The sequence below is a fragment of the Paramisgurnus dabryanus genome, chromosome 13, assembly GCF_030506205.2.
Source record: "Paramisgurnus dabryanus chromosome 13, PD_genome_1.1, whole genome shotgun sequence".
Lineage (NCBI taxonomy): Eukaryota > Metazoa > Chordata > Actinopteri > Cypriniformes > Cobitidae > Paramisgurnus > Paramisgurnus dabryanus.
The window spans coordinates 37,721,773-37,736,444 of NC_133349.1; the positions used below are offsets into that span (position 1 = coordinate 37,721,773).

The 14,672-nt window shown below is 39.2% G+C and overlaps 1 protein-coding gene across 3 annotated transcripts in view; it reads right to left on the reverse strand.

Moving 5' to 3' along the window:
- The window catches only part of bbs9 (Bardet-Biedl syndrome 9), a 430,031-nt gene that overhangs the window by 281,636 nt on the left and 133,723 nt on the right, over positions 1-14,672 (reverse strand). For 2 of the 3 annotated variants that reach the window (XR_010537394.2, XM_065274291.2), the window contains exons 7-8: positions 12,960-13,044; positions 12,370-12,553 (exon numbers count right to left, since the gene is read on the reverse strand). The exons of the other annotated variant lie outside the window; for it this stretch is intronic. Coding sequence is in view for 1 of the 2 variants with exons in the window: in XM_065274291.2 (XP_065130363.2) it covers positions 12,370-12,553; positions 12,960-13,044 (269 nt within the window). In the remaining variant the exon portion in view is untranslated. The remainder of the gene's footprint in view (positions 1-12,369; positions 12,554-12,959; positions 13,045-14,672) is intronic. 3 annotated transcript variants of the gene reach the window in all.

Here is a 14,672-nt window from a genome sequence, read left to right on the forward strand (position 1 = left end):
TGATTTATCAATAATAGCTCCAGATGTTGTTTGTGTGCTTGCTATGATTTCATAAAACATCCATTTACATTCAAAACCTATGGCTTCTTTGTCTTAGCGTCACCAATTTTTTATTTCGTCTACAACATCTGCACCAAAATGTTTTAGAGTGTGCAAACTGTTTTACTTTGGTTTAAACATGTTGTTTGATTTCGGTCTAGATTTTTATAGAAAACTTCAGAACATGTCGGTGTGTTAAAATTTCAAGAATGATGAAACATTTTACTTTTAAGTGACACCCAAGAGTAAGTGGTGGTGTGACAAGCACTTTTGATTGTTTGGAAATTATATGAATGCAGAGAAACTATTCCAGCATAACCAGCTTTAACACAAATTTTATATGGGTCCTGATTTTAAAAACAGTAAGATGCAATGTTCCTAACACACAGTTCTAATCACATCACAAGTCTAAATGTTTGGAAACATAACAAAACTTTCTGAAGACATCACACAATAGTGATTTCATAGTTTGTATATACGACATGTCGTGTATGCAGGGGTTTGTTGGCATATTTTAGACACAAGATGTTTATTTTAATCTTTAAACAATTGTGTATGACAAAAGTTGTTCTGACTGATCTCACACTAAGGAACAGGACTGAATTGGTAAAACTACGCACTGGAGCTGAGGGCTGGTGAGAACGAGGGAGGAGAGAGAGGGAGAGACGCTCGTGACAACTGTCAGTCCAGAACCTGGACAGCCTAAAACAAGAAACTTTTTTGACAGAAATAAACATGACAGCACACGCTTGACAAAAAACACACACACAGGAAAAAACAACACGTTGATTGACACATCGTAAAACACGCAAAAGGTCGGACAGACGCTGTCTAAAAGCCATGAAATACGATTCTCAAAACTAGACAGCATGTACACCGTTTGATTGATAGTCCCGCTCACCTGTCAAAGGGGGTAATAAATCATATTTTGACATATGCAGGGCCGCTAATACTACTCATAAATCGGAACTCAAATTTAATTCCTTTAAAATAATGCTGTTAACCTCTCGACACGCACTTGTTCGTGTGCGGGATGATGTCAGTTTTTTTTTTACCACTGCTAACAATATCTATATATAGCCTACTGTCTACAAACATTAATAATATTAAGATTACTTTACATCGTTTAAAAGTTCTACGGGTTTATCATCAGTGTATGGTCTCTGTTTTGAGATACAGATGCTCTAGCACAGGGGTGGGCAACTCCTGGTCCTGAGGGCCACAGCCCTGCAGAGTTTAGCTCCAACCCTAATCAAACAGCTGAAAAATCTAATTGAAGTCTTCAGGACTGTTTGAATGATGTTGATATGATATTGTATGATGTATGATATTCAGGTGTGTTAGATTAAGGTTAAAGCTAAACTCTGCAGGACTGTGGCCCTCGATGCCCACCCCTGCTCTAGCATCATAAATGTAGTATTTTGTGACAGAAGTCCAGATGACAACCTTTGTGTTGATATAACGATCGCAAGTCGAATCCAGTCTGTTTCAGATGTGTGAATAACCCATGAAAACGGTCTTATAGATCCAGCTCCACGTCTGCCCCATGACCCAGCTCCACGTCTGCCCCATGACCCACCTCCACGTCTGCCCCATGACCCACCTCCACGTCTGCCCCATGACCCAGTTCCACGTCTGGCCCATGACCCAGTTCCACGTCTGCCCCATGACCCAGGTCCTAGATTGCCCCATGACCCAGGTCCAAGCCTGCCCCATGACCCAGGTCCAGGTCAGACAAAGACTTTAGATAAACATATAATAGACAAGCATTTCTATGAAATTTACTCAAGTCTCAATGTTGGTGTGTACAGCTTATCTGAAATATCAGACAAATAAACTGACAGAGTTTGGCATTCATTAGTATGCATATTAAACTTAACTTAACACAGAGAATCTCCTAAAATGGTTTGAGGACAATGACCGCGTTTACATGCACCCTAATAATGCGATTATAATGGGATTTTGTTAATACTGCGATTATACTTTACCTCATGTAAACGCAATAATTCGATAAAAATAATGCGATTAAGCTCATAATCGCAGTAAGTATAATCGCATTAAAAGAGGTGGCGTACGCCGTTTATAATCGCAGTATGCGTCCATGTAAACGCTTTAATCGCATTTATACCGCACTAACTGAAGTGAGCGTGTGTTTTAGTCACACACCTTAACCACAAATTCGTTTTAAACTTGACATAAGGAAGTTTAACATGAACTCTGCCAACACGAATCGTTGTCAGCAGTCTGCCTTCATTCAGAAACAGCTCAAATAACATGACAGCAGTGTATAAAAGCTTTAAGGGACATTATAATGATAATTATAACGATAAATATATTAGTGACCACATCATAATGATAAATTCATGCTAATTCGCTCAACGAGCGTGGCATTACCTAATATTGGATATTTCTTGTAATAAAAACTTTTTTGAAATTGTTTACATGTCACTGAATGTATGCTGTTCTTGTTGCATTTACACAGCGGGAAACCAGCAGATGTCCTCAACTCGCTGCATTTCGCGTAACTAAACAATGAATGTAGTAGGTTAATATCTTACCTTTTGGCGTAGTCAGTGTGGTAGAAAAATTTCACAGCAACAACTGCATCAGCTCTGGATACCTGAGGTAATTTTATGTTATAACCTCAGCAATGAATGAGCTTTCTACTGCATTTTAAGTGCGCGTGCACTTCAAGTTCAAATAGATTTGATTGGCTGTCATTGGTTTATCGTTCATCATGTGCCAAAATCGCTATCGTTATAGTTGTTGTGTGAGCTCTGCTATTATAAAACGATTTTTAAAACTATATTTTTATATCATGTGAACGCCCTTTACAGGCACTGTCATATTTATATCTTCATCACGGCACCGGATAATGAAATACATCTATAACAACATGTTTGTCATTTAACGTAAGTAAATTAAAACAGTGGAACACATATGTGAGTTCATCATTTGTGCTCTGCATTGGGCTATGTGTGAATAATCCGAAAATAAAAACTGCATGTAAACCGGAGTGAAGAGGTTAGCTCCAGTCATGTAAACATCTTACTGCGATTAAGACCTTACTCGCATTATTGGAAATAATCGCATTATTGGTGTGCATGTAAACGTGGTCATAGACAGTGTACACTTAAATGAAATACAAACTGATTTTAGACAAAGCTCATGTTTTCTCATGCTGTGAATCTCATTTTACATGTGTTGTAAGAAGCACTTATATCATACAGTGTCATATACCATTTTCTTCATTCTGTGATACACGTTTAGGGGCGGTTCACATTTCGCGTCTAAATCCACGCGGAAAACGTGACTGTCTGTTGGTTCTTGTCACATGACCTGCATTGTGCTTGCGGCATTCTAGAAAGTTGAAATGTTTTTAACTCGGTGCGGTGCAGACGCGCCTGGAAAAAACAAAACGCGCCTACATTTGAAAAAACAAACTTGAGCGTGAAAAGACGTGAAATGTGAACTGCCCCTTATACAGTATTTCTGGAGGTTTCGCGCGTTTAACTGTTTCATACTATATGACGACGAAGTCGTGCGTATATTATGGCGGGTACAGTATAGTTTTGTATAGTTAGAACCCCAGACATGTTTTTGAATGCTCATGCAAAATTCTCTCAGTTGCCGCTGACACAGGAGAAATACAGATTTCAGTGTTGCACTTCCTTCTTTCAATGATGTAAAAATCATAATTTTGCATCATTAAAAAAAAGTCCAATATCTTTGTTGAGGGAGTGAGACTACAAACAATCATTTTCTCGGTCAAATAGGCACCAAATTCTAAATGTATGTTAAATTTCACCAACAAATATAACACACTTTCAATAAAGATTAATGTTTCTACGGGTGAAATGCTCCTTTAAGTTAAACGTGTGTTTAAACTACACTTGGGGAAACTCACTTGACTCAGTCATTTCAGCCGAGAGTTGCAGGGCCTTTGAACCAGAGGCGTGGCTAAGTATTTGAAGGGAGGGGCTAAGAATACATTTAAAATAAAAAAATGTAATTGTTTCCTTTTGGTAAATGTGTTGTTTAGTTCAATGTTTTGAAAAGCTTCTGGACAAAGTGGGTGGCTGTTTGTTTGTTTTTACAAGTACAGTTTTTGGATCACCCAAGTTAGGGGGGCACCTGCCCCACGTAACCCCATGTAGATCGGCCCTTGTATAAGTTACATTTTTACACGCTCACTAGTATGGTAATCTTAACCACTGTATTCTGCTGATTATGTTTTATGATTTTTCTGTGTTTTTCCTGCATCTATTAATGTAAAACTGCTTTGGAACATTAAACAATTGTGTAAAGCGCTATATAAATAAAATAAAATTTAATTGAATTTTATTTATTCATTATACACATATATTAAATATATTTCAAATGTTTATTTATTTTAATTTTAATGATTATAACTGACAAATAAGTATCTCAGAAAATTTGAATATTACCAAAACAAAGCAAGGATTTTTAGCATTTTCAGCATGTACAGCACTCAATACTTAGTTGGGGCTCCTTTTGACCTTGAACCTCAGAAAACACAGTGGACCAACACCATCAGATGACATGGCACCCCAAACCATCACTGACTGTGGAAACTTTACACTGGACCTCAAGCAACATGGATTGTGTGCCTCTACTCTCTTCCTCGAGACTCTGAGACGCTGATATCCAAAGGAAATGCACATTTTACAGAGAACATAACAATGGGATACTCAGCAGCAGTTCACGCTGTCTGTTGTTCAAGAGTTGCTTGACACAAGGAATGTGACAGCTGAAACCCAGGGCTTGCATACGTCTGTGCGTATTGGTTCTTGAAGCACTGACTCCAGCTGCAGTCTACTCTTTGTGAATCTTCCCCACATTTTGAATGGTTTTTGTTTCACAATCCTCCCCAGGTTGCCGCTATCCCTTTTGCTTGTACTTTTCTTCTACCAAATCTTTTCCTTCCCTTCGCCTCTCTATTAAGGTGCTTGGACACAGAGCTCTGTGAACAGCCAGCCTCTTTTGCAATGACCTTTTGTGCCTTGCCCTCCTTGTGCATCGTCTTTTGGACAACTGTCAAGTCAACAGTCTTCTTCATGATTGTGTAGCCTACAGCAGTGGTTCTTAACGTTATTCCTGGAGGCCCACTGCCCTGCATGTTTTGTATGTCTCCCTTATTTAACACACCTGATTCAAATCATCAGCTCATTAGAAGAGATCTCCATGAACTGAACTGAGTCTGTCAGACAAAAGAGACATACAAAATGTGCAGGGCAGTGGGCCTCCAGGAATAATGTTAAGAACCACTGGCCTACAGAACTTGACAAAGAAACCTTTTAAATGCCTTTGCAGGTGTTTTGAGTTTATTAGCTGATTAGAGTGTGGCACCAGGTGTCTTAAAAAATTAACCTTTTCACAATATTCAAATTTTCTGAGATACTGAATTTGGAATTTTCCTTAATTGTTAGTTATAATCATCAAAATTAAAAGAAATAAACATTTGAAATATATCCGCCTGTGTGTAATGAATGAATAGTATATACAAGTTTCACTTTTTGAATGGAATTAGTGAAATCAATCAACTTTTTGATGATATTTTAATTATATGACCAAGCACACCTGATTTGGTTTTCTTTTTTAATAAATGCCTGTTAACTGGCTCTGTTCCTGCTACCCTCAAAGTAGCTACTGTCATCCCACTTCTCAGGAAGCCTTTACTAGACCCTCTATTTTGAACATTTTCACGCACGTGGTCGCTATATGCGATGCGTTTTTAAAGTTCATACACGCTTACAGAAACGCGTTAAAAACAGAAACTATACAATCAGGCGATGGGCATCTGAAACAGCTTTTTATAAAACTAATCACTGCAGATGTTTATCTGAGATGTTCTGAATTTAGTTTAGGTGCATGATAGTGTCACAGGTCGGGGCGAACCCCTTCCAAGTTCCCACCTCGAGGAGGTCCCAAAGCCATCCCAATGACCAAACACACGAGGAAGAGGTTATAATTAAAATGAATCTTTATTAAATTATTTAAAAGGGTAAAGGGCAAAAAGGGGGAAAGGCAATTTAAAAACAAAAATCTCTTCGCCTCCAGGCAGGGCTTCACGGGGACAGGGGGCCGAGCACTCGGGTCTTTTACTCTTGATCCCGTGGCGCGCTCCCCTTTTCCTGGAGGCAGATCAAACAGGGTGTATACTGGGTTTAGCGTGTGTAGTAATGCAGCCTTCTCACTTCTCTCTCTCTACAGGACCATGTGGCGGACAGAAGTAGGTATTGCACAGAACTGGACTTCCCCTTCCTTTTTCAGGTATCCACTGTAAGCAAGGTAAGTGAAACACAACTAAACTTTTCTTCCTTTCCCAGGTATATGCTGTAAGCAAAGGCAGGTGAGACACAAACTGAACTTTTCTTCCCTTTTCAGGTATCCGCTGTAAGCAAGGGCAGGGGAGACACAATCTGGACTTTTCTTCCTCCTTCAGGTATCTGCTATAAGCAAAAGGTGAGTGAGACACAAACTGGACGTTTCTTCCTTCTTAAGGTATCTGCTGTAAGCAAAGGTAAGTGAGACACAAACTGGACTTTTCTTCCCTTTTCAGGTATATGCTATAAGCAAAAGTTGAGTGAGACACAAACTGGACCTTTCTTCCTTCTTCAGGTATATGCTATAAGCAAAAGGTGAGTGAGACACAAACTGGACTTTTCTTTCCTTTCGACTCAAAGGCAGTGGGCCTCTCGGTCAAGGGGGCTCTACACAGAACGGTTCGACTTACGGTCTCCCAGGACAGGGGGGGTTAGACGCAGGGGACAGCAGTGCGGAGCCGAATGCTTCCCTGTTCATTCCTTCACGTACGGTGTCGGACTCCCAAACCAGGGGCGAACCCTCTGAAGTGGCTCCGCACGAAGGTAGTTTTGTGCTGTCAGCCCGCTCGCCCCTTTTTAACACAGATATTTTGTCGTTAGTCAAGCTACTCACTTCAACCTTCCCAAGGCTTCACCACTGCCCGTCCACTCTTCCAGAAGAAAGTCTACTCGCTGTATGTTCCAGAAGGTCCCACTTATGAAGTGTCCGGACCCAACTCCACCGTATCCTAACAGCTGATCCTCCACACGGCTCCACTGGCCTAGAATGACCTCTATCGGAAATACATACACAGCACAACACAGCAAGCTGTAAAGTGTACACACCCAAATGAAACAAGACTCACCCACGGCACTGCACACACACTCAGTGGATTATGGATGAAGCCAAACAGGGCCCGGGCCTGCCGTGCGGTGGTTAGGACGATATTTCAGGATGGAAGAGACGAGATGAAACGAAAGGAACGTGGGACTTTCCTTGCGATGGTCCAGATACGCTAACGGCTCGCCCACACTTCTCTCCAGTGGGGCCGAAACGCTTCCGGCTCCTTGCAACACAATCTCAGGTAATGCTTCCACATCCACAGTACACAACGTCGCTGTAATGTTACTCACGTGTCACCTCTATCTCCAGGGTGGACTCCCGGCTCGCCCACGCTTCCTTTTTCTCACTAGTGGGGCCGTAATGCAACGGAGCTGCTCACAATACAATAACAGGTAACACTTCACCATCCACAGTACACAACGTAGCTGTAATGTTACTCACGTGCCACTTCTATCTCCAGGGTGGATTCCCGGCTCGCCCACGCTTCCTTTTTCTCACTAGTGGGGCCGTAATGCAACGGAGCTGCTCGCAATACAATAACAGGTAACACCTGGTTTAGTCTTCCCCCATAAACAGGATTAAATCCCACTCACACTTAGTGTGGTTTTCAGCTGTCCGTATATAATACCGCGATCGTCCTCGCTGTAGTCGTCTTAGTAACTCACTTAGCAAATCTTCTTCTCGCCGGTTATCCAACTATAGCCTCTTTGGAGTAGTCGCCGCTTAACGGCCCCACGAAGCAGCACAAATCAAACACCACGCAACCCAGCGTCTCTGCAGACAAAGCACTGCTACTCACTGTGTTTCAAAGGCTCTTTTTATCTTCCTCTCACCCCTTTCCTCAGCCAATCGATGATCGCTGTCTTAATTCGCTTCACCTGCGCCTCGTCAGGCTACATTCGTCACCGAACGGCGGCCGGAAGTCCGGTGTCGCAACCAAGGCGTCCGGGGCAGAAACAGCATCAGCGGAACCAAAGATTCCAACTTTTTGTTCTGCCTCCACCAAAAAGTCAGACGGTGACATCAGTTTATCTGAATGTAGTGCTATCAGTGATATTTACCCATCAGTTATGTATGTAAGGGTATTTCTGTGGACAATTTATGCTAACAGCTGTTTATAACTCTCTTACAGGTCTGCATCCCTCTCATCAGTACAAAACTATGAAGTGGAAAAACATATTCACACTTTTTGGACATAAAGTTATACGGTAACATGAGCCACATGAGCAACTCTGTTGTGTATCAGTTTCTTAGTTTATACAAGTTAAGTTTTTGAATAGGGTTTGTATCCAAATAAACAGAAAATGTCCTACTGACCTTCATTTCTATTTTTATTATATTGTTAACTTCTTAATAAACCTCAAACAAACATGTATACATTTGTCCTCACATTCTTTACTGTAGTTCCCTCTCACATTCCTGCCTCATTATGAAGCTCCTTATGCAGCTCATTGTTTGCTAGCTGTCAATCAATCCTTCTCGTATACGGCCCCTCCAAACAAAAAGTGTCTTTCAATTTCTAAATCAATATATTGTTTTATGTGAATGAGTAGGCAGGATAATTTTCACATCATTTTAAAGAAAAAACTCTAGACTACTAGATTCTGTTTAGAAAAGACTTGTTAAAACATGTTTAGTATGGGTTTTGTGGAATTATATCAGTGATTTAAAAATTTAGCTTTTTTAAAAACCACGCATAAACATTTTTCTCAAAAATACTAACATGTACATACATGTAGCTCATATAATATTTTAGCCCAGTTTGTGCTTAAAGCAGTGGTATGAGACACTTGCCATTATTATGTTTTAAAGCAACTGAAAAAAGACCAAATGTAAGAGCATGTCAGAACCTCTACCAGTGTCTTCAAATGATTGACCAAGAATCCAATTTTCTCTTAGCTGGCTCGTCGGGCAAAGTCCAAGTAAGGTCCAGCTCCTTTACCGCCATTTCCAAGATCATGGAAAGCTCTCCTTGGAGGTTCAGGTGACTTGGGTGCTCTGGCTCTGCCTCCAAACAGCTGGTAGACGCTGACAGGGACATGTTGTAGTCCTCCTAATCTACTCCAAAGGAGACGGACAGATCTGCTGCAAGGGTCTCACGCAGAGAAGGCAGGTAGTCGATTTAGTTGTTTTGATTGAAGATTTAATCTCTGAGTGAAGAAGAGAATACTGACGTTTGTCATTCTAACACCGCTTTTTAATAGCTTCCAGCTGTCACACGGTCAGTGACGATTGGCCACTGCCCTTCAATGGCGTTGGTTAAGATTTCAGTATCTGGTAAAGTGTGAGGAGTTAACCCATAGCGTCAGCTGACGCAATGTCGAGAGACCGCTCTTGAAAGGGAACTACAGATGCAAACGCAGATATATGAGTGCGCTATGCGCTAGGATTTAAAGTGTCATGGTTTCAAAACCACTAAAATGTTCTGTGATACCGTCTCCAAGGTATGAGCTGTGATACAAAATTCATTAAATCATTAAGTCATGTGATTGATTTGATGTTTACATTTAATATACATAAAGAAAATATTATATATTTTTTGAAAACATTATAATTTAAAGGCTTTATTTTACCTGCCATTTGAAAATAACACATTTTAGTGTTGCAATGGCAATACCGCAACACAGTGAAACCGTGGTGTTTTTGCCAAAGGTTATCATACCGCCAGAATCTTATACCGGCCCACGCCTAGCGTGCGCACCTCAGAACGTTTTGGTAGCATAGCAGCCAGCTAGCCTCTCACAAAGCCGCTGAGAAACCTCTCCAAAGGTTAGATATAACATCTTCATTGTTGATTGTCGACTGCAGATGACTTTTTTGTGTTGAGTGTGTTTTAGAGAAGGGGATAAAGAGCACCATCGAGAAGCAAAAATACCATCGCAGTGCAGAGATGCAGGGACTGTGTATGGAGCTGTGCTTGTGTAAAGTGAGTTTGTATTTTTCTGTTCATCATATTTTACAGTTTTTGTTTCATGTTAGCTGTTTTTGATAATAAAAGTAACAGTGGAGATGACTAAGACACATGTTTTACATGGATTCATTTTTCTATAGCACTGGTTTTCAATCTTGTCCTAGGGGACCCACTGCCCTGCACATTTTGCATGTCTCCCTTATCTAACACACCTGATTCAGATGTTCAGCTCATTAAGGGACAGATCCATGAACAGAAATGGGTATTTCAGTGAAGGGAGACATACAAAATATGCAGAGCTGTGGGTCCCCAAGGACAAGATTGAAAACCACTGTTCTATAGGATGTCACGTAAATGCAGCAAATTTAAGGCTATATGAATCCAATGCATAGAATATACAAACTAAAAACAAGAAAATAAGATATGTCCCCACAAAGATAGGAAAACCAGTATTTTTGTGACCTTGTGGAACCATGAGAAAACAAGCTTTAAATCAAACAAAATGATGTTTCTTGAAAATGTGAAGTAGAAGAAGGGTTTCTGTGATGGTTGGGGTTAGGGAATGGGGTAGAGGTAAGGGGAATAGAATATACAGTTTGTATGGTATAAAATGCATTACGTCCCCACAAAACATGGAAACCAGAATGTGTGTGTGTGTGTGTGTTTCTTCTGGTGATGTGAAAATATGCCTTCAGCTGACACAGATGAGGACTGAAATCTGGAGTCCATTCATGAGTGATCAGTTTTAAAAATAACAAGTATTTTGTGAAAATGTTTTTTTCCTGAAATTGTTTTTTCTATGTGCTTTGGTGGGCAGAGTTCTAAATTCCAATATGTCAAGTGTCTACTTTCAAACAAGACCAGAAATATAAATATAGACCATAGGGTTTAAGAGCTGCAGACGTTTTAGTTTGGGTTTGTCGTTTTGAAAATACTCAAAAATAGAAGTGCTGGCTAACAGGTTAATCTGTTGTATAATGGCCTCAGGGTCGACAGAAGCGGACACTGCAGAAACATTAGTGCCAAACCTGCCATGCTAGCGTTGCTACCTCATGAGGCAACTCACTTACAAAAACACCACAAAGCCATGTACGATAGTGGCATGTCAAAAAAACTCTCTCTACGAACAAACCTTGCATTAACGGTGGACAACACATCAACTATGGTGGAAGCAGCACAGCTCAATGAATGTACAATGCTAGTGTATGTCTGCATCTCTTGTGTGTTTGTGTTAGGGAGAGAAAAAAGGGTGTGACTGTTTTGAGTTATGAAGAAAAAGAGTGAGTGTATGTGACTGTTACTTAAATAAGTGAGAGAATGTGTGTATGATTAAATAGTATGTATATAATGTATAATGGTGATAGTCTTGTATCACACAACTTAAAATTGTATGAATTGCTCATTATTAAATGCTTTATATTTATACACTTTCTGTGTTATGTTTCTTACTGTTGATCATTGTTTGATCAACATGTTTATTTATTTATTTGTTTATAGTAAAGTTCACAGACAGCATTTCAAAAGTGCAGTCCATATGTTTACATACCATATGTTTATACTGTAAATACTGAGTGTGATAAAGCCAGATTTTTTTTTTTTTTTCTGCACACGGTATGTGTGATTTACTAACTTTCATATTAATGTTTACATCAGGCTTATTTGGCACTGCTTTATGTGGAAATGATAATTACTGCATGTTTACAACAAGTCTGGAAGTTCAGCAAATCAATCATTATACTGTACTTGTGTGACTGAAATAGTTGGGAAAAATGTAATTCATATCAATTCATGCATCATTTAATTTAATCAAATAACATATAATCCCTGTGTTATGTGTTTAATCTATCTAATTGTGTTGGCAATACTAAATAATGATTAAGTGCTTGTCTTTGTTGAAGATTAATAAAGAAGATGAAGAGCTAAACACCTTTATCGTTCAGCCCTAATATATTTATTTACTTAATCCTAAATGTGTTTAAATTGTCTCATTTTCATTGTATTGATACATGCTTTGCTATCTGTGGACAATTCTTATTTGTGCAAACTGAGTACATTTTAAATTTAGACAGTAACTTGACCGTTGATCAGTGAGCACTGTCCTTGTTAAACATAAATATAAAATATTCCAGGACACCAAAAACCTTCATTGATTTAGCCAATGCTGAACACAGACCATATTTCAAACAATATATTATTCAACTCTTTAAAGTATTCCAGAAATGTCCTAGATAAATGATAATTTAGATAACCTGTTCTGTAGGGAAGGAAACAGCTGGGGTTGAACTCAAGTTTCTTCATGAAGCGTATCTGACCGTTATCCTTGAGACAAAAAAGATTTCGTTCTCCAAGAACAAAGACAGAAGACAACACTCCAGATGTACTTGGAACACAGATATCTAGAGCCTCTTCTCCTAACACCAGCGTCCAGTCAGCCTAAGGACACACCAACACACACAGTCATTCTCTTTCCAATAACATTCTTTTAATAAGATGCAAGAATATCTTCAATGTAGTGGTTGTTTTCATCCCGAACATATCGAAAGTGAATTTTCCCACTGTGTATTGTTGAGCATTTTCCCAAAATATGTGTCAATATAAGATTTGTCACCAAAAACATTCCATTTGCTGAAACAGAGAAACTTGTGGCCAAATTAAGACTCAAAAGCACCCCATAGTGGATGAAAACATTCTCAACATAACATAAGGGTTAATAAAAGTCATGCTGATATTGAATAAAAACACTCCTGTGGATTTCATGGGTGTAACCATATACAAGACCATAATTTTATAGTGTGACATACAAAACAGGGCCAATGTTTTAGTCAAAAAGAAGACTGACCGTCAGTCTCTTTCCTGAAGTTTTGCTACTCTGATTACAATCTTGTCTAGTGTCGGTGTCTGTGGTTACAGCCAGTGTCTCATACCTGTGTTCAAAGAAAAGCAAAGGAAATCAGTCAAACAACACACAGTGACATATTTACTTGACCTGTCATTAAGTTTTTCTTTATTCAAGGAGACAGTAAACAAAGTAAAGATTTTTTTCAGTTACCTTCTCGTTATTGCTGCGTCTGAAACTGACAAGTTCCATACTATATAGTAGGCGAAAAGCAGTAGGCAAGGCAAGTAGTATGTCCTAATTTATAGTTTTTCCAAAAACATTAGGCGAAAGTACCCATCAGGCGAAAGTACCCATTGAACCTTTAACTATCCCATGAGCCCCTGAGAGAAGAGTTATCCAACGAAGGAGTAGAAGGATATGTGTTGTTTTATTAAAAAAACTGTCCAAAAGCAGTAACACAGCTCGGTAACACTTTATTTTACGACCCGCAAAGTACCGCGTAATTAAACCGAATTTACAGCGTACCTATTTGTAACAACAGAGTACCTCTAAAGTACGTACTTGTAGTTATAAGGGAACAATATTTTAAGTTTGGTGTAATAAGGGGGTAAGAATATATGGAAAATTATTCTCTAAGTATTTCATAACTACAGGGTACCTATTGTAATATTACGTGGTATGCATGACTTACGTCTATGGGTAATATGGTCTATGTGTAATATGTTTTTTTTCTTCATATTTGCTACTTACCTGATGAAGTGTTTTGTATAGCCTACAGTTGATGTCTACAAGCCACGTCGGCAAATAAAATATAACACAAAAATAATAGCAACTTGTACTGTGCCTCTTTGATCTGTATATGTATACATGAGTTACGAGGTAACTCTTATATTTGCGGGCTGTAAATTAAAGTGGGGCTTATTCCCCGCTTGTTCTGTGTATGTACCAAGTAACTCTTATATTTGCGGGCTGTAAATTAAAGTGGGGCTTATTCCCCGATTGTTCTGTGTATGTACCAGGTAACTCTCATATTTGCGGGCTGTAAACTAAAGTGGTGCTTTGTTCACCTCTTGTTATAAATGTTATAGGGTAAATACCATAAACATACAGAATATTGTTATTTTTATTTTAAAACAACTTATTTCAAAACATCTTTAAAACACTATAATTAAGCCAACACTTAATGTTTATTATCACATAACTTTTATTTAAAATAAAAAGTCATGACAATTTTTCATTGTTTTTGCGGCTTGGCTTCCCCTGTTGGTGTTCTTGTCCACTCGGATGATGAGTTGATGTCGTCTCACAAATGCTGTTCTGCATTACATATAAAAAACATAAATGAAAGCCTTCAGTAAATGTTTCTTCACTGTGCCTTGACAGAAACAGAGTTTTCTGAGCCAGTTACGTTAATAACTTTAGGCTAACTTATGTGCTAGCTTACCTGCTACCGTTAGCTGGCAACTTTCTTGAAAAAACATTGTTTGAAATGCGTGTCATGTATTAACAAAACCAGTCACCTTATCCAGCATGCGGATCCTGCTGACATCACTCCACAGTGTAGAACGTTTTTAAAACCTCTTAAAGAAATTTCACCTCAGGATCGCGTTCCAGCAAACCTCCTGCAGACGGCCGCGCGTTCTACACCTGCGCAGTAGCCTACGCATGTAGTCGTCTTTTGCTTTAGCGGGAGCTGATATCTGCTGTTGTTTC